Source organism: Dermacentor albipictus, chromosome 1 (genome assembly GCF_038994185.2).
Source record: "Dermacentor albipictus isolate Rhodes 1998 colony chromosome 1, USDA_Dalb.pri_finalv2, whole genome shotgun sequence".
Lineage (NCBI taxonomy): Eukaryota > Metazoa > Arthropoda > Arachnida > Ixodida > Ixodidae > Dermacentor > Dermacentor albipictus.
Window position 1 is genome coordinate 372,839,644 of NC_091821.1, and position 23,401 is coordinate 372,863,044.

Here is a 23,401-nt window from a genome sequence, read left to right on the forward strand (position 1 = left end):
CTCCAGGACACCCAAAGGGTAGCGGGTGGATCAAGGTTGAAAGCAGGGCGACCCGTAGGTTGGGGCCGCGGAGGCCAAAGCGTGACAGCGGATGTTCGCATAAAAAATTGACTGTCCACAATATAGCAGACAGATGATCTGATACACACCTGGCACGCGCAGGACTCGGCGCCTCGTCCACTCTAAAAAAAGTTTGCACCCATTGGGGTGTATATCTGCCACACGATAATCGCCATCTTCCTTGACGCGTTTCCTTTAACGCTGCGAGCCCGGTACTTTCCAGTAAAGAACGGCATGCGCGTTATCAGCATGATATAGCATTCCCGACAGGAAAGAACCAGGCGCGGCGTTTTCAAGAAAGGATACGCATCAAGGCCATTACCATGATAGTGTGGCTATCTTGGCACTGGCTATCTTGATACTGGAATTATAGCCACTCCAACCAAGATTACCTGATTCTTCCTGCGCACTTTAATAGAATTGATTGACTGATTGTGTAAATCAATGTAACTCATTCCTTGTTCTAACCACCGTGGTTGCTTAGTGACTTTGGCGTTTCGCTGCTGGCTGCCCATTCGCTGGGTCAAATCCTGGCCCCAGCGGCCAAATTTCGACGGGGCGAAATGCAAACACAACCTTATACCGTGTACTGGTGGTAAAAATTATTCCGGAGTGCCCTACTACGACATGCTCCACAATCAGATCTTGGTCAGCGTAACAGAACGAACGAGCACAGTGAAGATGAAAGAGAGACTGCGGGGGATGAAAGACGCGAAGAGGAAGGCGTAGTGTGGCGACCACGGAGGAACGAAACTAAGGAGAGGTCCTGACGTCACTCTTTGTGAAGCAAAAGTGAAGCCGGAAGTTGGCGTTGCTCATGGCGATGCTCCGCCTTTTGTGCCACCCTCCTCTCTTGTTTACATCTTTCGCGAAACCACGCCGCGCTGCGCGTGGTTTCGCGCGCTCGCGCAACATCCGGCAGAGCACGGTGCAGGTAACACAGCGCAACAAGACACGGTGACTAACGCAAACCCGCCCACACAGCATCTTTGCCACGGCACGAAACCTACCAGAGCAACACGTGTGAGCGCTCAAAAAATCAGAACAACGCCGCCATTGTGGCCCAAAAGGCGTGGCCATGCAGCAAAAAAAATAAAAAAGCAGCAAAAAAATTGAGAACCTATACGTCATTTCCGCCACACTTTTCTCCTAGCGCGCGGAGGGGGTAGGGCACGGAGGAAGGAAACTAAGGAGAGGCCCTGACGTCACTCTTTGTGAAGCAAAAGTGAAGCCGGAACTTGGCGTTGCTCATGGCGATGCTCCGCCTTTTGTGCCACCCTCCTCTCTTGTTTACATCTTTCGCGAAACCACGCCGCGCTGCGCGTGGTTTCGCGCGCTCGCGCAACATCCGGCAGAGCCCGGTGCAGGTAACACAGCGCAACAAGACACGGTGACTAACGCAAACCCGCCCACACAGCGCCTTCGCCACGGCACGAAACCTACCAGAGCAACACGTGTGAGCGCTCAAAAAATCAGAACAACGCCGCCATTGTGGCCCAAAAGGCGTGGCCATGCAGCAAAAAAAATAAAAATAAAAAAGCAGCAAAAAAATGAGAACCTATACGTCATTTCCGCCACACTTTTCTCCTAGCGCGCGGTGGGGGTAGGGCCTCTTCTTAGTTTCCTTCCTCCGTGGGGTAGGGCCTCTCCTTAGTTTCCTTCCTCCATGGTGGCGAAGATGGCTACGAAATGCTGCCAGGTTAGTGCACGTTCGTCTGGCAGGTGAATCGCGCCCACGCGTCAGCCACGCGCTGCCTCTCGCGCTTTCCCGGTTAGTGAGGCAGTCACGCCCCACTTTGATCCGTTTCCAACGTGCCGCACGAGACACATTGTCCGCACCAGCCAGTACTATAACGCGAAATGTAAACACCTATAGAGCTGTGTTCAAATTTCGCATTAGGGAGTGTCGTAATCGTTGGTGAATTGTTCGTCGCAGGAAAAGTGAGTGTTCCACAAGCGCACTACATATGGTTTTTGTCTTTTAGTTTTCGTTTAATTATACGTAGCATACATTATGATGGACTAAATGCTCCGAATGATTTCTCAGCATTTTCTTTCTTTATATAGAATGCATGGCCTATATTAGTACATTATACTTTGTAGCAAGAGTAGTTCATAACAAAAGGAATCGTGGTAGCGATCACATTATTAACCAAGAACGACGGCAGATAGACGTGAACAAAAGGCTCCAGCACTAGCACACTTTACTTTTTTTTTTACTCAAAACAACAAATTGTACCCACCCACAAAGGGACTCTATTTGCAAATTTTAGGAAGGGAGCTGGACAGATGCACTCAGTCTTGAATTGATGCCAAGGTCACTAGAGCGCAAAGGAAGCCGACTAAAATTGCTACAGCTGCCTGACTGGGAACTTCAGCCAGAAAAACGTGACATATATGTACATGTGACAGATGTCACGAAATCTCGATGAAATATATACCGTTGACTGCCCTCAGCAAGAAAAGCGTGACATATATGTACATGTGAATCTGTCACGAAATCTCAATGAAATACATACTGTTGACTGCTCGTGAGAGCGGTCAACGGAAGAAGCACATGTCATCCGGCTGTATTGCTAAACAGAGCTGCTTGTCGGGGACGTATTTTATATAGTGCAATGACAAATCAGGCCTCATACAGTTCTATGCATTGGCATTAAAGATTGCCGAGCCCGACCGATCTGAGTGGGGAAGCACTCGCCAGCAGCTGACATAAATGTGTGTAGGGTGCAACATTTGACGAGTCAGACGCCATAGCATATGGTTGCGTTGGAGCACTCTACAGCATTGTGGTGCACACTATTAGTGCTAAGCATACTTTTGCTCATATCAGGCACTCTGAGGTAGGTAGATTCCACTCTCGCATTGTTCATGGTGTCTTCAATTGAAAAAAAAAAGAGTGTCTGATGGTACAACCTAACATCGACTCCTCGACACGATAGACAGACGCTCTCACTATTACGTCACAATCGTTCATTAAACTCTTTATTGAACAATTCGGTGAAAGTTTGTGCCAATGACAACTATAGTTCTTTGGGATGATTGGCACTTGCATCGCGTCGCATAGTACGAGCAAGAACACGTGTGTCGCATTGCATAGCAACAGGTAGAGTACGACAGTTTCTCCCATTCTTCTGTTATGGCAGCCAGCACCTTGAGACGCGGTGGCTGCAGTTGCACTGCCTTACAGATACGCCCACATTTCCCAGTTGTTTCCTCTAACTAGTGCGAGGCAGACACTCTGCGACATTGTTTAAGATGGTTTCGGGGTGGACCCAGGTTGTAACTGAACATGGCGCTTTTCTTCGCTAATCATGGCACACAATCTCTACCCATTAAATATTGCACTGTTTCGTCTTGTATTGGTTGGAACAAACATTCAAAGTCGCGCGTGAGCCAATCTGCTTTCGATAATAAAACTTTCTTCAATGTCGACTTTTTGTCCACGCTGTTTTCTATGAAAGAGGTGGCACTGACAAAATCAAGACAGAAAGATATATATTCAAAATGTGAGCGCATCCACGGATGGCACTAGGTGCAAGTCAAAGGCAAGAACTTACTCTTGCATTTTTGCCAATTCATTATCTCACATGTCTTATTCGTTAGGTTCATTGTCTCTTGCAACATGTGGACATGTGAGCATCAATGTGAGGGCACCTCACCCCTGTCGATTATGCTTGACAATAATTTAACTCTTCTATTGAATTTAACAGTGTTTAACCCTGCCTCATGTTTAGACTGGGCCTTCTTTTGCAACAACTGTCTAGTATCATCACTAAAGACAAGATATTTGTGCTGCTCTGTTCAGAAACAGCACTGCCTCAGTGCAGATAACAGAATGTAAATTGCTAATGACTGGTCTTCTTCTTCATTGCTTGTGAAGTAATAGAGACTACACACAAATCACATTTAACATTGTTTATATACGTCTCAAAAGTAACAGATGCACCTCTGAACAACTGCACAGGCCTAAAGAAATGGCCATGTTGTTAGAGCACAGGAAGAAAAGGTGAAAGGACATTGCTTGGAAGAAACAAAGTTTCTTTCGAACAGGCTATGTACAAATGGTGTTTTAATCTTGTAACCTGACATGGTGCACAATAAAATATGTTACAAAGAAAACAACAAGCAACATTTAGATTCTCAAGCATTGACACTCTGTACAGTGAACAGTAAGTAAAAGAGATGACACACATTAGCCAAACATCATTCATAAGGACGTGTACGTGAAGTATGAGTAACTGAATATAATTTAGCTCATCAGAAACTGTTTGGCACAGGAATGAGATGCCATAACTAAACATGACTAATGACTCATACTGAACATACAAAAGTGACATGTCAGCAGCCAAGGCTACTGACATGTCCTTGAAATGAGCTGCCCTATGCATTTTCTAATATATACTTAAGCAGCGCTTATACCGTAACCACATTCCACCTATAACAACTCCACTACTAAATGCTTAAACAAATGGTGTCATAATTTGGAGGTATTTAAACATGAAACAATTAAGATTGGATACTGAAAGCAAAGAAACTGCATGTTAAAGAAAAGGCTACTAATTTAGTTAGTGAGATGAGTAACAAGCCTAACAATAGTGAATATTTACTCAAGAACGATGGTCCAATGGCAGTCTTAAGGCAAAAATATACACCAGCCTTGCACAACTGGTGCCAAACTGTGACCAAGCTTTCAATGTGGATCAATTCATTTTAAGGGAATGCCAACTTGCAATGTTTTGTTAATAACTCAATCGAACGATCGGTATAACTCTTCTTTGGTCATTCAGTGAAGCCGTTTGTGTAGGCAAAACCTATATCCATTTCAGGCGTGCAGAGACTGATTCAATTAGACAATTTGACAACAGAAAAGGTAGTCAATACAAGAAATTCCAGAAAGCCCATCACAAGTATAGCTAATAATGTAAAGAGTGCTGACAAGCTGTTTTGCCTGGCTTCACGAGAAATTCCCTCATCACTACTGAGGAACCTCCCACCAGCTGACTTATTTTTGCAATCCTTCCTCAGCACAGCCATAAGACCTCGCCCTTCTCCACACTGTGACTGGATGCTACCAATGCCCTAGATTCACTCGTAGCATCTCACGAGCGCAGCCCTGGCTTACAACCGGTTTGTTGGCCCAGAATTTTTCGGTGTTGATATAATAATGTGTGATTACAAGAGCCTGCAGCATCAGAGCTGTTTGCTGCGTGTCATTTGTAGATGCTGAAAGATGTGCAGATCTCCCCAAAGTTCTTACTCTAACTTGCATATTGTGCAGGCAACATTTCATTAACTCGCAGCATAAATGCTTAGTTTGAACATTATGTATGTGACAGGGCATGCCATTAACTTAACATGCCATGCACAGGTGCTTGCAGTTAACACACTTCAGTGTCACACAACAAACTAAGCACATTTATTTATCTACATGAAAAGCCACGCGGCACCTTTGGAATCACCAGCATCGAGATTCATTTTGTGACACACTACACGTTTATCACTGCGAATGACCTCAAATGTCCTCAGAAGTTTAGTTCATAATTCAACTTGTTCTTGAGCATACTTGTAGTTGCATTACAGCAATGCTACAGAGTGCCTTAGCCTTTTATAAACATGAAATGAATAATTCAACATTCAAAGCTTGGTCCTTGTTACATGCAATACAAGGGATGTAGTAAAATAAATGTAAATAATTTGTGCAGGCAGCAAAGGATTTGTACTTGGTGCTGTAAATCAATAAGATCCAGAGCATATAGATGAAATAGAGCAGCACGCACTGCATTTGAAAGAGTTGAAGCCAAATCACAGCCAAGAAAATGGAGATACCAAATCAGTAACTGTACTATGCAAACAAAGACCCAATTACCGTATTTACTCGCATAATGATCGCACTTTTTTGTCGGAAAAAATTGACGCAAATTCAGGGGTGCGATCATTACGCGAGTTAAATTTCCAGCGAAAAAAAAATTTTTTTTTTCGTCCCGCGTTTGCTGCGGGATGCGAGTGCGGGACACCAAAACAAAAATGGCGGCCGGCGGAGCATGCCGAACGCGCCGAACGCGATCTTTTTTTTTTCTTCTCGTGAGTACATTACGTGCATTGAAACAGTTTCTTCCGTGTCAGTGATGAATAATATCGTTAATATCGGCAAGTTTGTGGCACTAACGTAGCCATGTCCACTTTGAGAAGACAGAAACAGGTGGGCGCGCTTAGCTGCCAGTGAAGAAACGCATGGCCGGCGTGCTGCGGAAACTGCGGCATCTGTTTTCACTGCTGTCCTAACACGGCACGTTTCCGCTAAGGGTGGTCGAATATCTTAGCTGTGTTACAAGCGTCGGCGTATGAATAGGGTACACTTTTAACGTATCAGTGTAAACGTGGCTACTATCATTGCCGCGCGCGATTGCGTGCTCACGAGTGCAGATGAAAAGAATCGAAAGGCGCCTTTTTTGCTTTTGTTGACTTCAACCATTATAAAGCCTACCCATAATAAAGGCAAGTTTGGTTGTACATCTTTTTGCCACAGAAGTGCGGAAAGTGATGAAAGTAATAAAATGAGGCATCTACTTAAGCATGTTTGGTGCGTGCAGACAAGTCGTTCGCGTAGCATTCGACAGATGGTAAGCGCGATCATCATTAGCTTGACTTGGCACACGACATATCGGCACACGACATATCGCTGCGACAAGTTCAGGGTGCGATCATTACACGGGAAATAAAAAAAATCGAATTTTGACGACAAAATTCAGGGGTGCGATCATTACGCGAGTGCGATCATTATGCGAGTAAATACGGTACTTAAACAAAGCAGACATTGTCAGGCCCATAAAACCTGCCCACCAGCGACATTCTTACTACGACTAGAATGACAGGGCAGATCTATAGTGTAATTTCAAGTTCAGACAAAGCAGGTGATGGATGCTGACTAGAAAAAAGGGACACAGTGAAAATATACGGTTGTAAAGAAACAAGAGAACTTGCAGATTATGTTTCGAAAATACATGCAAGGGTGCCGACTATGCAGGAAACAACAAGAAATAGACTGTACAAAGAACACATCTTGAAATGGTCCATTCCAGCCCCAACAAACAACCACTGCTAATGACTCACTGCGAATGCTTTAGTATACGCAGGGCAGAGTGTGCAGTAGAGGAACAATTAGACACACAGGGCACAACAGCACAAAAATTAATGAGGTAATTTACACTGATTGCCAAGTGTTGAGGGTGGTGAGGTGTGTAATGATGTTGGCATAATGATTGCAGTCTTCAAGTGATGTTTTACACAATGATAGACACTTCAAGAGCACTGCTGATCTACAGTATAGTACACAGTATAGTACATAAGCAAGACTTTTCATTATCACTCCTTGATAGTCTGATTCTCTCTACACTACATTTGCATTAGCTATTAAAAAATGCTCCTTGCGGAGGGCCATTCAAGCCCCAGGTTTGCACCACCACACAAAGGGGCTTAAAAATACTTATTAACACTACTACTTTCAACAGCTGATAGAACTCCAACAGTAACTACTGGTAAATAAGAAATAAAAATACCTGATTTATACATCCAACATGCATATCCCATAACACACACACTTCTGAACATACACCATCATGTCAAACTGTCTTCGAAAGCATAAAGGTAATCCTTCTGCCAAACAGTTTTTAACAAATGCCATTGAAGTAGACCCCTTCTGAACAAGTTTTTGGACTTTAAACCTTGTGGCAGAGATGCGCACAGAGGTGGAAAGTGACCTTTGACATAATTTGTGTGACTTAACAAAACACCGACGTAAGGGCCGACATGTTAGATATAGATGTTAGAAGTCATAGATTTTCATTTATATTATGACAAGTATACATTATGCCCCAAAACATAAACATGGTTTAGTAGAGGTGCAGGTATAGACACTCAGTTGCATTCGAACAGGCACACAGTTGCAGCAGGCACATGGACTACGATCGGTTCAATTTTATGGCGAATAAGTGGGTGGTACATTCTCCTAGTGACACCAAACAAGAGCCATGGTACCTCCATGTAAAATGTGGACATCTTTAGGCTGTTCATATAACGAATGTGCTCTGACGAGTCATTATTTTGCTGACGCATTCCTCTGCCTTAGGAAGCCAAAGAGGTTGAATTACTAACCACAATATTAACAGATTGCTTGTTTTAAAACGGCAACTTCAAAATGCAGTGAAAACATAGTGGGTCAACAAAGATTTAGCAATACATTTCATTCAATTGAAATTTTGAATTACTGGGAATTCCATTATCAAATGTTTACTGTACCGGAAGGTACAGGCTAGAGAGGGGTCTAAATAATAATAAAAGCATAAGCATCTATGCTCAGCAGCACAGAGTAAACAATCAACATTGCTAATTTATCCTTACTCTACAAAACACACAGGATATATTGTGCTGGCGCCACAGCAATGATAATATGCTGGCAGGGCTGTCCATATGAATGAATCCTCTGGCAAAGCTAGTGGGCAAGCAAATCGTTTATTCTTTGTTTGTAAGCACTATGCACTATTTGGTAGCAGTAAAAGCGTGAAAGCAGACAAATGATTTCATTTATGGTTGCACTACTATTTCCTTGAAGTTACAAGGCTGAGTTGGCTTTGCAAACGAGCAACTAATGGATATATTCGTGCTTCAGTGCGAATCAAGAGCTAAATTGAACAGTTTGCCACTACACGTTATAATGTAGGGAGTACATTATGTCTCTTACAAGGCCATCTGTTTTTGCTTTTTATTACCAAGGGATCAGAACAAAAGAGGTTTCACTTTTAGGTTCTTGAATGAGCAGAAACATATGTCAAAGGTCACTCATCTACTCTGCGAAGTTCTGTTCCAAATTCATTGGTTCAGGAAGATGCCCTTTACATCAACCTTTTCTTAGTGGACAACGAAAAACATATTCACACAGAGATGGACAAAAAAGAAACGGGGGTTTGATTTCACCATATTATACTGTGTGACGTCCGCACTATAAGGCTGCCAAAAAGTAAGCTTGATGTGATGCACCAACAGCCCAGTCACCGCAGAAAACTGCTTAAAAACATTTCATCAACAAATGTGCTGTAATATATATTGAATGAAAACATTCAGTGATGCAGTATCAGAAAAACTGCTACATTTCGCGGCCTTTTCTAACCATTGCAATGTCAAGAAAAGAAAAGCAGGATGGACATATAGCAAAATTATTCCCACAAATTTCAAATACAAGAACAAACACAAAACTGGCATCTGCTATCAAAAGAGGCCGCAGAAACAGCCATTTGGCCTTGAAAATGCACACACATAATGCAGCACGAGAACCCAACGTCTAAAAAAGTCTGCATCAAGAATTATCTTGCACTGCCCAAACACACAGTTGTTGAACACAGTTAAGTATAATGACATCTATAAGCACTCTTTTTTGAGTAGCTTGTTCATTTTTGGTCCCCATGTGAGGGCGTGGTTAGCTGCAGTTTCTGTTCTCACTTTACCTCCAAACGGTATTTACCACAGTAGCTCAAATATTGTGACATTCTTCTAATAAATATTTCATAAGTTCTGCAGTCTTATGTGCCAAAACTATTATGCGATTATAAAGCATACCATGGCGGGGACGTCGGATTAATTATGACCATCTTAGGTTTGTTGACGTACACCCAGATCAAGTACACAATTGTTTTTGCCACCCAAAATGAGGCTGCCGCAATCAATATTCCAGCTCGCGACCTCATGCTTTGCAGCCCAGTGCTATAGCAATGAAGCCAATGCAATGGACAAGACATTTTGCTCTGTGCAAGAGGCCACGGCATCAAATTTCTGCAATAGCAGTTCCTTTCCGATTGCAGCGGAATTGAAAAATGCTTGTATAGTTAAGGTGCAATCGCATGCATGCAATTTTTGAGCGGCAGATTTTGCCTTTGCAGAGGGCTATCCGTCGCTGTCACTTGTAGCGTCGCAGTTACTGGTCAGTCAGAAAATTTTGCTCGTTGTTCAGAAGTCCATACGGAGACTTCCACTGAGGGCGGCATGATTGTGCAACACTATGGATGCAACCAGTCCGCCCACTTCGATCTGAATTTTCTCTTGCAACTTGCTCTTTGATGTGACAGCAAAAACTAAACAGTAAAATTAGCAATCGCTTTGTCTCATTTCACGCTGAGGACAAAGTATTGGTGCTGTCTTGTCGTTATTATTGAGAGTGGTTGTTTGCTTTGACGTTGTTAGGCTTGAGATGCTACCGAGAGCTGTGCAGGTGCTTTCAATTTCACTCACCAGATGGCACCACAGCGCTTCACGCTAGCGGCATGGAATGGATTTACACAGGTGATGACAGCATATTAAAGCTAGATCTAATGCACAGGGATTAACACATTGTTCTCATGGTATGTTTGAGATTTCTTTATGAGTGCATGATAGTATTTATTCGGACGACAATGGAAATTTGTTGTTACTTTTTTTGTGAGGTTGCGTCCATGTGTTAGCTCCGCATTGCGACAGCGTGACAGTGTGTGCCTGTCACGTCGTTTGAATATCAGCACATGTGGTTGCCTCTTTGGATTTGTACACATAATGAAGAAATCGAGGTGTTCAAAATTTATCCGGAGCTCTCCACTGTGGCTTTTCTTGTGTTCTGCAGTGCCGCTTTGGGACATTACGTATGAAAAATTATAATAAACAATGAAAGTAAATTCCTCTTATACTTAGACTGCATCAACTTATGTTGAACAATAATGTTCAAACAGTTAGTCAAACAACAAATTCTTATGCCTACACTCATTGAGAAAATGAATGAACTTGACCAGTCGACAAGCACACGTCTGACTCCTACAGTGACTCCAATAGAAACCCCTTTAGGGGCAGCATCAGTCTCAGCGAAGATTAGGAGCAGCGAATGGGTTAAACGCACATACTATGTTATCGAAAACATAGATCTTCGGCCTCCCCTAAGAAGATTTTCAAGCTATAGCCATGGCTCGCAATGCCTGGTTACGGTATTTACCCGATTCTAACACTCGCCTTTCTTTTTAAAAAATTAAAATTGCTTTTGCAATGCAGTCAGACAATACCAAAACCATCTTCACAGCGATCATGTGCTTGAGCGCATTGCAGCATAACCCAATGCATTGCGGCGAAGCTGACTTTAGAAACCCGGCCACCGTTGGGTGACACATATTTACTATTTTTCTTACTAAAAAATATGGTGCGCATTAGACTTTTACTTTTTTTTAGGAGCTTTAATGTCATTTCTATGTTAGTTTAATACTTGGGACACATGAAAACTGGGCATGCGTTTTAAAAGGGGGGTTAAAGGGGTGTTTAAAAGGGGTGTTAAAAGGGGTGTTAAAATCCAGAAAATACTGTCAAATAAATCAGCAGTATATTTTGGAGCTTTTTCTGCATCTTGTTTATTCGACCTGCAGGTAGCAACCAATTTCGTTGGTCCCGTCAAGGTCGAATTAACAGAAGTCGATTGTACAGTGAAAAAGGAGTTTCCAATGTGGATTACACCAGATGTTACCAAACAAGATCCTGGCTTTAAAAGGTGAATGCTGCTACGACCGTGCAAGCACCAATACAGAAAACCGGTTACATCACTACTTTTGCACGCACAACTATGGTGGAAATGGATCACCATTGCAGCTACATTAGAGAAAGTAGTTATCACACTGCAGAAGATAAAAGTACAAAATAATCAACTGTAACATGTACACCCATTCTTGATTTCTTTCATAACTATTTGGCAATGCCTGGAGAGCTTTAGCTTTGCCATTTGCTTACTCAGTAATAACTACACTCCACAACCCCCCCAGCAGACAGTATTTGCCATGCCGACCAGATAGTGGTCATCATAAAGTAAGTTCAGCTGGCCGCTAAACATCATTACAACAAACTTTCAACATACAATGCGTTACTAATGGCAGCGCAATCAACTATGTTATGTCAATGTCTTTCCATGGAATACAGATCACCCCAATTTCTAACAAGGCTCAACATAAAATCACTGAAGCATGTGCTTTATGGCTTGTATAACCATCTACAACTTATGCCATCCTGGCAGTACACAAATATAATAAGCTGTGCAAGACTGACACTCTTTTGTTATTGTTGTTAAAAACACTAGTCAGCCTTTCATTTGTGAAAAGCAATTGCATGGATTACCTTAATTTCATGGGCTATGTGAATGTTTTCGTTAAGTGCTGTTCCATGGCTTGGTAGACACTTCTTTTTAAAGGGTGTGTATAGTCATAAAGCAAAGCTACTTGCTTGCTTTTTCACAGCCCAGTTTTTCCTTAATGAGATGAAGAGATTTGGAGCTTTGTATGTTAAAGCTTTACAATGTTCATGAAACTCTGTGCCTCTGCCACTTTAATGCAAGTTTCAGCAGCGCAGAAATAATATTCCCCCACTGAGATACCCAGGTTGCCAAGAAGCAGAAACAAAAACATTCTTCAATCCTGCTGGAGACCTCAAAATTAATATTCACAATTCAAACAGACGTAAGTCCCAATGCAACTTCTAAAGTGACTTCAGAAGAATTACAGACGGTTTACAAATAACACTCTCTTAAGGGGGGATGAGGGTCTTGAAAACTTTTTTTTTATTTCGTAACATATCTTCCTGAAAATTGGCATGCAGATATATCTTTGAATGCTGATCCCAAATATATACTCAGATTTTATATATCTCATCTATAAATGAAGATATTGCAAAATAATTCATCCCACATAGGTCTTCTCTTACGGGCCATTATGATAATTTCTTAATTAAAAAAACTAGTTTCAAAGAATGGCTGTCATTTCCAAGGGCCCACTGCACATCCTAAAGCTAAAGAAATTTTTAAAAAGTGATCATATAGGTCATGAATGAATAACAAAGTAGGAAGAAAAAAACAATGCGGGAGTAATTAGCTTACATCTGACCTAATTGCTAGTCTAATGGGTTTAATGAAAAATGGAAAGCTTTAGGATGTAGTTGAGGTTTTACTGAAAAAAATGATACCTAATTCAATAAAATCAGTTGATGCAAACATTATGAAAAGTTCTGTAAGGCAAAGGCATTTGATCGAAAAAGCAAAGCTGAGAAAATTCCATTCAAAGTTTTGCTTACTCTGCCACTTTTGTTTACCTATCACATGGAAAAATTTAATGCTTTAGCATGCAGCCCAGTCATTACTGAACACAATAACACCAAACTCAAAGAAATCTGTTCATGTAAAGATTGTGAAAACCTCTGTATTTCATTGGTACTTGGCAAAAAAAAAAAAAAAGCTCAGAAAGTCGTCTTTACTTGCTGCGCCGACGTTCATTAGCTCGAACTTGCGGGAAGTCGCGGACTTCTTCGCCAATGAAGTTTTAATGTTGTCTGCGTACTTTTCACGCCCCGCGCACTCCGCGCAAAACACCGCGTCGAAGCGTTGAGCACGCGAGCTCGGTTCAGCCGCGTCCGTCGGCACCGAAGCGGCGTTCGGAAACGCCGAAGTCGACGTTAGGCTTAGGTCAGCCGGCTCGGCCGCTTCCGACGACACGGAATCCGAAGCGACTTGCAGCGTTTCAAAAGTTAGCATTTTCGACGGGCTTAGTCCAGGCGCATCCACCGGCACTGCAGAGACTTGCGGTAACACCGAAGTTGACACCGATCGGGACTGTCCAGCCGCGTCCACCGGCGAAGCTGTTGTTGGCGAGCTCACTCCAGCCGCATCCACCAAGGCCACAGCCATATCTCTATGCCACAGCAGCTTGCGGCATCACCGAAGCTGTAGTTCTCGACGATGTAGCGCTCTTATTCCATGCGCGCCTCGTTTTGCTGACTGCTTTTCGCGTGCTTGCTTTCAAGCGCGCGTCTCGCGCCATCGTGACACGCGGAACAAAGACACCAGGCACGCAAAAGCAAGAAATTCGTGGTTAAAAGAGGCAACTCAATAGCCAATATATCTACAAGAACGATAAAGAAAAAGGCAGAACGAAAAATACAAGAGGAATGCGAAAAAAATGACGTGCGCGCCGGCGAAAGCAGACGACGCGAAGGAGTCGAACAACGCGGCCGCGGGGCCGCGGCAGGCGAAGCATGCGTCGCGGCCAATCAGAGGGCTGCGCCTCGGGGAGGCGCCCGCTTCACCCAATCAGCGGCTGTCTCGCGACGATTTCGCTCTTGAGAACGGGTGCTTGGGGTGCCGATCGGTCCGCTGCACGAGGGTCTACAGCGTGCCGAGGGGCGCCAGAATGGAGAGCGGGAAACCAGCTTTCAAACGAGACCAAGATGGCGCCGATCGGTTCGCGTCGCGCGGAGCTACGGCAGCTTGAAAATGAGGCAAATCTTCGCGCTTGGCGTTCAATTTCGGCTCACCGACGTTTCTAAATTGCCGTTTTTTTATACTTCGAGTAGGAATTGAGCCATAATATTTTGTAGAGGCATAGTTGGGACATTAAAGACTTCAAAAACGCAATTTTTGAAAATTGCCATTTTTGACCATTTTTCGCGATTTCAAGACCCGCGTCCCCCCTTAAGCCCCCTCTTCTTGCATGCACACTTCACTGCACTCAAATTCTCTTACACAGTTGGCACACACAGATCGCTGTACATTGGTCCTCTCAATAACAAAGAAACCACCGCAGAACTGAAATAAAACTCAAGCACTAACACATTCTTGAGGAAACAGTGCAATTTAACTAACACAAAACTATTCATGAAGAATGTCTTATGCACAGTGGACTAAGCCCGTGACATCGCAACAAATGGGTGTGGGCTGACACCTAAAGAGAAAAGGCATATATTACACATAGTGGAATGTAAACATTAGCAGAATGTAGCGACACCCTAAAACAAGAGCACTAACAACTCTGGGATTTCTCTAGTAATGTCTATCATTGCAACAGGGTGAAAGTTCAGGCACGTGTGCTTGCCTGGAGCTTTTGTGTGTGGCGTTTGCAACAATGGTAATTAAAAACAACTCATATTTATGCACGTACGTATGTACGCGGGGCAGCTGGCCCCACATCAAGCAAGGTCTTTGGAGTGAAAGTGGTGTGTTACAGTTGGTTGTTGCCGGAGTCGGCCACTGGCTTCCGTCTGCCCGTCAGGAAATAAGTGAGCATGTCCCCTTTGCCCTTCACAGTGATGTAACCCCGGCATTCCAGCGGGTAGCCCAGGGGTTCCAGTATGCTGTAAACTTCCTGGGTAACCTGCATGCAACACAAGTTATTTACTTTTATTTATTTATTGCCATACTCTCAGCACCAAGAAGCCATTAACTTTTTCCCTACTATGGGGAAAATGGGTGTTCTTTTGTAGATTACACCAGATTTTCTTAAAAGAACTACTGCCCTCAAAAGCAGAATGAATGCACTTTTCATGCATAAAAGTTTTATTAACGAGCTGTATGCCATAAAAAAACATATGAATTGCCAGAATCAAGATTGTGGGATAAAATTGAACAAAGTTCGTAAAGGCATGCTTGTATCTACTAAGAAAAATATGTAACAAAAATAATAAAGCATACAAAATGTATTGCCATCTAATCGCCACTATATCTGAAAAAAATCACCATATGCAAATAAACCAAAGTTTTGCATTGAACAAATATTATATTAAAAAAATTCAATGGAAGCAGTACATTTGGGCATGCCGGGCTGCAGCCGCCGTGTTCCGGGCTAGTTTGCGTCGCCGTCGACCTCAGAGCCAAAGTCCAATCAAAAGGCAGCATCCTGAGACAAGCTGCTGCTCGATCCAGTGATAAAATCAGCAGGCACAGCCGAATCACTACATCTACAATCTTTCGAAGTGCACACGCCACTCCCGGAGGTGGCCATCTTTGTCTTCTACTTAAGACGATCATGAAACTTTGGAGCACGTACAAAAATTACTGCCTGGCATGAAAAAATCAAACTCCTTAGAACACAAAATATAGTTCTTCCCATCCAATAGTGCAGGATCTCCGTGAGTGGCACATAAGGTATCGAAAGCGGCGTTTCAAACCATTGTTAACAGGTTAACTATGCCCAATGAGCACGGTGCACAATTTGAAATTATGGGAGATGTGCAGGTAGCACACAGACATAAAAAGTAAATACTATCAATACTGAATATAAAAAAAAACCATACTATCTCACATGAAATAAAAAACATCAAGCACTGGATTCGAAGAAGAAAAAGACTATCACATAACATCAAATAACAAGCATCAAATACTGGATTCGAGAAATAAAAACGTATGTATCGTAACAAAGTAATTAACAAGCACTAAATGCAGTCAGACCTTGATGTAATGAAGTTGTACTTGCAGCAGAAAACTTGATTAAATTGAAATTTTTTGTTAATTTGAGGTTTTAGTTTCAGTATTAAAAACACCTTCACAAATTCCCAGAGCATTCCGGGTGGATAGTATCTTGTTAGTATGCACTTATAAACAAATTGCAGGAAGGTGGGGCCAAAATAGCACAGTTATGAGCGCGAGCACACATGGTGCAGATCGCGCCAAGAGCAATACATCGACATGGCTCACGGTGTACGAGATTTGCATGTGTTGGGTTAGCACCATAAATCTTGCACGCCACAGCTGAATGCGCTTAGTGCCTGCAGCCGGCGACAACAAATTAAAAATAAAAGTATAAAGTTATACGGATATTCGTCCTGAGCATATAAGAAAAAAAAAGAAGAAAGTCGCAGTTTTGCCAGAAAGGCAGAGCAATGATGGCAATAGTAAAGAGACAATTACATGAAATAAGGTGCACAGTTGTATTGCTGTCTGCGTGTTCAAGCAAACATTACCCTATCTCACTCGATGACCACAAACTCGCAGTCACAACACTGAGCGCTTCGGCCTGTGTCTTGGAAGTTTGAGATTACGCAATACTTAAAGCGGACAGCTGGGCTAGTTGGCAAATTAGCATTTCCTCCGTTTCTTGCGCTTTAAAGAAACAGGAAAGATTGAGAGGAGATGACGAAAAAACAGGTAGGATGCTTGCTTTACAAGCGTCCCACCAATTTCTTTTGTCTTTCTTCTCTCAATTTTTCCTATTCCTTTAAAGTGCTGGAAATACATGACACACATGAATTGAGATTACATGAGCACCAACGCTGGACACACGGGTACAACAAAAGGTGCATGGAGGCACCAACCATTTCACCTCGCTCTTAGCACTTGCCATGGAGAGATTACCTCCAAGAGGTGGCATGTGGCCCATGCTTGCAAGCACACGCTAGGAGGGGAAGGCAGATAGGCGTGCATTCCTGCGCCCCCATCACACCATGTATGCTTGATCACCTGAGCACCGCATTCGCTACCTTCCCATCCCTCTAGCGCAGAAGGAATCATCAGCACTCATGTTTCTCTGTGCGCTGCAAGCTGCCACGCACTCTGCGGCCTGCCCAAGTTGTTTATAAACGCGACAAATGGTGCAGTATTGTTTCCTGCCTACTGCGTCCCAGCACACATGCTCTGAGAGCAGTTTTACCACTCAAACTTTTCATGCAGAAGGTCGCTCGATATACCACTTATGCCTCGGCCAACATATTTTTATTGTGTTTTGCTAGATTTACTTAGCCATACAGGCTCTAAGTAGATACTTGAAATGGTAGAAAAATTTATTAACTCGAAACCATGTCACGATATTACTTCATTAAATTGTGAAAAAAAAAAAAACGGTTTTTGATGCAACTTTTGATCTGGAAATTAAGATAGTTCATTACAGTATGAATTTCATCATAGTGAAGTTCGTTACATGTAGGTTTGATTGTATAGCATTCCATAACAAAAAAGCATATCTTATATAAGAAAAAATAACAAGCATCAAATACTGCAGTCGAGAAAAATACACATATTAAAATAATAAGCATCAAACACAGGATTTGAAAGAAAAAGAAAGAAAAACGCATCACTATATTTACAAGTATTATACACAGTCGCCGACCTATAAATTGGACACCGATAATCCGGACATCCTCGGTAATTTGGACAGCTTCGCAGCATCACCAATGGCACGAAAAAATGTGTAACGACAACCAATATTCCAGACATCCGCCAACTCTACATTCAATTATCCAGACTCCATCCATGGCTGTAATGTACACAAACAGTGCTGCCATTATCTCCTGTGGCAACTTCAATGAGACATGAAGTATGGCCTCAGAGATAACACATTAGATGGTAATCTCTGAGGCCTTGCCTTGGTCACCACTCTACACTTCTACGATTTAACTGCTACTGCCAGGCTTGGACGCTTTGCCTGAATTGTGAGGTCAGTAATTTGAAAGCGCAAGCATTTGTGATGGTTCATTCGAACATACCGCACTCTGACAATGCTTTTAGCAGCGCGCCAAAATCGTGCAGCGGTGCCTCCGACCAGTATTGCTCTGATCCCGCCATAGAGGAAAAGCTTAGGAGAAACCCCTGAATGCCATGCGCAAGAAAAAAGTAAAAACTGTAGTGGAAATTTCACCCTCTTTCAAATAGAAAGTGCACCCTTTCTGCGCCGCGCCATAATGCCCCAACCACACCACCAGCAAAACTCGTGCTGCTGGAGGGATCAGCCCCAGGCCGATTTATTGTGGCTTACCATGGGGGCAAGCGAGCCGCGAGTGGAAGCAAACAATAAGAGTCGCCCCTACAGTGATATGCACATGGGAAAGTGGTGTCATGCGGACCCGCCCAACCACTATTTGTACTGGCGCCTGGTTCAGCCGGACTGCTTATTTCACCTTATCGTCTGCTCACGTCAGCTCTCGCTCGTGCTTTTTTGGTTGGTTTGATTGGTCTCGTTTGCGCTTGTTCTTTAGAATGACGCGTCTAAACCATGACATCCCCATGGAAAGGTTGTTGGAGACAGTGCACCATATCCGATTCTGTAAGACAAGACAGACCCTGATACAAGGATGCGAAGGCGACACCCAGTACCTCATTCTCCTTGTCTTTTGTATGCGGCCACGCCGCATAAGGGAGCACATCAACATGATTATGATCAGCGGCAATGACTTCATCATCTTGATAAGACATGACTCTCATTAAGAACGCAGGACGAGGAATGTAAACACAGCGCTGATCTGTTAGCAGACATGCGAGCACACAGAGCGAAGCAGCAGTGGAGGCCCAGTCGGACCTCGGCAATTCCGCTGCTTCAGTAGCAGTAGGTGGCACAGATACCGTATTTACATGAATTGCAAGTCGACTCGAATGCAAGTCGACCCCCCTATATCACGTGTGGAAAAAAAAAAAAAGAGAAGAGCATACCCGTGGGCGCATTCCATAATGAAAATTTATTAGTAGCCGGCATGATCACTAGACTACTACTCTTCACTAGTGCTGCCATCGTCACTGCTGCTACGGTCCCGAAGCACGTCGCTGTCCAGCGAAATTTCGCATCTGCATACATACACAAGTCCCCGCCGAAAGCACCCAACCACACAGAGCCATCAGGGAGCTCTTTTGACATGTCCGGTTGGCGTAAGTTCGCGGCTTTCTGCCGCCAGCCACTCGTACTCACGGCAGAGCAAGTCCTTAAAAGGCAAAGATCTAGGCTTGTCTCATGACCATGTCGCACGTCACTGGCAGGGACCGATCACGCATTTCTGCGATGTACGCCGCAAGCTTGGCCTTCAGCTCCGGAAAGCGTCCCGACTTCGGCCCGCGGAAAACTCTTTGCTTGCCGTCACAGTGAAAATTTTGCTTCGCTGCCGTTTCCACTCTCACATCACCCATTAAGAAACAGCAAACTTGCGGCCCGCTGCGCAGTTATTTGTTTCTTCAGCGTAAGAGATGGCAGCCCTCGTCAATGTCACTGTGAACAACCAATGAATGTTTAGTGGACTCGGAGCACTCATGACGACTGAGGAAGCACGGAAGTAGCAGGTGGCCGGCAGTCAAATCGAACGTATGAAACTAAAGAGCTACAGGGAAAGAGATACACGCGAGCCGCGTTTGTTCTTCCATCAACTATCAATACTCCCCGCAAGAGCCGCCATTCTGGGGGTGCCGCCGCAAATGCAACAGCAGCACTTCCATGAACTATTGACACTCCCACATGAGTGCTGTGTGCGCTGTAAAACTCTAAAAAATGTTGAAAAACCCTTCCAAAAAATGAACAAACATGCAGCATAACGGAAAGCTACGAGTGGGCCGCAAAGCAAACATAAAATTGGAACGACGTTGTAGCTCCCCTGATATCCCGTTGACTCACTTTTTTTTTTGCAATGCCAGGTTTTGGTTTCGATTGTAAGTCCCCCACTTCAGATTTTCAAATTTTAAAAAAGAGGTCGGCTTACAATCGTGTAAATACGGTAATCAGTGCCATCCAGCAAGCTGGCGGGAAAGTGAATACGCTTCCCTCCTGCCCTTCCTCGCAACTACGCTCCCCTCGCCCTCCTTCATAACTCCCCCATTTTCAAAGGTCTCTGTGCGTGCGCATCTCCGCGCCAGCGCTGCCGGCCCCGCCAGCCCAGCACCAGCTTAGCACACTCCTTGAAGTTTCGTTTTCTGCTGTTATCAAGAAGCGAGCGTTGGTCGGCATGGGCAGTTTCGTGGTCCTCACTCTATGTATGCTAGCGCACCGCAACATTTCACGAATCGCACCGTTTGTGAATCGTGCTGTGGTCCATGAATACTTCAAAAACAAGCCCTTCTTTTAATTCGAACAACTTTTCAGGCTCCTTCGAGTTACAATTATCTAGATTCGACTGCATAATATAACACTGATCCCAAATAAATGCGTAGTTAAAAATTTATCTAGTAACACATGCACCCTCACAATAAGTGCTGTGTATGTTGAATATATAAGTACCACTCCGTTGAACGTGATACTATGTCGCTGATTGTCTACTACACTAATGAGCAAACACAAGAATGTGTGCTTTTCCAACTCATCACTGAGTTCACAGCAACCTGGCATGATGCCCACAAGAATATGTGTAATACCAATGCCCCAAAGTTGCTCTGAAATATAGAATGATAGAAGTTTCCCTACCTGAATTTTTTCCACTTCACCCGTAGAATCCATCCTGCTTGCAACATTGACAGCATTTCCCCAGATGTCATAATGTGGCTTCTTTGCACCAATAACACCAGCAACAACAGGTCCCACATTCAGGCCTGCAGTAACCATTAAAATGTGCATATAGATTAAATGTGAGAGATGCAACACCACAGCAGCCTTCAAACAGCTGAAAATCAGCGTGATTCAACGTACATTTGTTAATTATGAGACTGGTTGCCATAGTATGAATAACATATGGTTAAATTAACAGCACAATGAGTTTAAATTTCTAATGCTGTCAACCACAAACACTGGAACTTGTGTAGTAATGACCTGCAAAGTCATGGAAAGCAATTAGTTGGCAAATAGACAGCTTATACTGACAAAGATGGCAGTTTGGGCATGTCGGTAAGCCATAACTAAATGTAAGGAAGCACGAACTAAACATACACAGGTGTGTAAGTGCCTTTTTTCTATCAATGTCCAGTTCACATTTCTTTATTTTTACTTAAGTTTATACTCCCACATAAGCCTGTTTTTATTGGCTTACTCAACTCTTCCCCTTACCACAGCATGAATGAGCACATGAAAACAGCCGCACACACTTGCATGAATAAGCCCCTATTCCAGCAACATCTCTGCAGCTATAAATCCAAATGTGTACAAAAACTAGGAATATATAGGTATGTAGGCTGGCTATCACAGGTGCAAGTTGTCCTTGCGAAAATGCACCCCTCGGCACAGCCCATCAATCATTTCACCTGCGTGAACTGCAGCTCATTCATTTCTCTCGCAGCATGAGCAACAAGCATCCAACAGGTATACGAAGTCAGTTGAGCAAAATGAACAGCTTAGTCATGTATACTGCACTTTACTAAGCATTCCGTATATAGTGCAATGAATTCACTAGGCTACGGCTCCAATCCTGACAATGACTATCACGTCAACGCACAGTGGCACATGGCTGTGACTCAATGGCTATGGCAGCTGAGCGTGAAGTTATTATACGTACTGTTCTTGGCTAAGGTGGTCATAATGAGACAGAGGGGCAAGACAAAATTTCTCACATACTGAGATTTTTTTTAAAAAGCGCAAGTGGTCAAAACTATACACAAAGCCGCCAGTTATGGTGCATTCACAAACCAGCTTTGGGGGGTCAAAGCATTAACATCAACCAAATGGCCTTAATATAAACAACTCTCAACATGCCCATTAGATTGTCATGAAAGGTGCTGGTGGACTAGCCAATATCAACTGAGGTTATAGCGCTGGATTCACATGGACAAGAAAGACAACAGGACATGCACTCTTTCTTGTTTCATGCGAATCCAGCGCTATGACCTCAATTAATGCAACGAGCCAACTAGCCCAACAATCTGCACTCCTAGAGTTTATATCAATACAAATATTAATTAAATTCTGGAGTTTTATGTGCTAAAACTAGAACCTGATTAGTATGCAAGCCGTAGTGCGGGGACTCTGCATTAATTCTCACCATCTGAGGTTCTTTAACTAAATGTAGTTGCCGCAGTCAGGATCGAACATGTGGCCTTGAGCTCAGCAGCGTACCGCCGTAGCCATTGGGCTAGTGCACCGAATGTTGTCAATAACACTGATGTGATTAATGACACCCCAGATTGTACCACTACATTAGAATTTCGCATGCTACGTTTGTGATCAACAGAGGCTGAACAAAGAATGTTGCACTAGCCAACATTTTGATGAAGATACTTGCATATGTCAGGGCATGGTTAGTATGACAAACATGCAATGTTTGTAGCACTAAACCCACCACCTACTTCCCAACACCGGTTACCCATTACTGTTTGGTTTCTGCAAGTGCACTAAACACATCATGCTACGTCCTTGCTTAATAAGTGTCACAGTTCCCCTGTCATGTCAGTTCTCACTGCACAGGTTGTGTGAATACAGTACAAACTCATTAATTTATATCCCCCAGAACTAGAAAAATGAGTTGTATAATTACATGAATATATAGTGAAGCCTAATGAGAAAACATCTGAACAGAGTTCAGCCCTGTTATTAGTAATACAAAAGCACACATTCAATAGTACCATTGGTGCTATCTGCCGATAACCATCACCACTTTAGACAGGGGCACAATATGTGACGCAAGAACCGAGCACTCATTGTTGGGTCCTGTTTATGTTAGTATGGACATGAAGTGTAAGCACTACCTAGCTGATGCAGCTAGTTGTGCAGACAGCTCGTGAATTTTGCGTAATCAGTGAGTATACGTCTTAAAATCTGGCCACTACATGTAAATCCTAGTTATTTATGTCTTTCCTCAAGCTGTTTTCATATGCTATGATTCTGTAACATAAGTTTCTCCTTACTAAACTGGGGCCCTT

The 23,401-nt window shown here is 43.3% G+C and overlaps 1 protein-coding gene across 4 annotated transcripts in view; it reads right to left on the bottom strand.

The window, feature by feature from the left end:
• Positions 1–3,963: 3,963 nt before the first annotated feature.
• The window catches only part of LOC135905462 (adenylate cyclase type 5-like), a 291,632-nt gene continuing 272,194 nt past the window's right edge, over positions 3,964–23,401 (bottom strand). For all 4 annotated transcript variants that reach the window (XM_070531894.1, XM_065436412.2, XM_065436414.2 and 1 more), the window contains 2 exons: positions 21,021–21,145; positions 3,964–15,248 (listed from right to left, as the gene is read on the bottom strand). In XM_070531894.1, the coding sequence (XP_070387995.1) occupies positions 15,096–15,248; positions 21,021–21,145 (278 nt within the window). In that variant the 3' untranslated portion in view covers positions 3,964–15,095. The remainder of the gene's footprint in view (positions 15,249–21,020; positions 21,146–23,401) is intronic.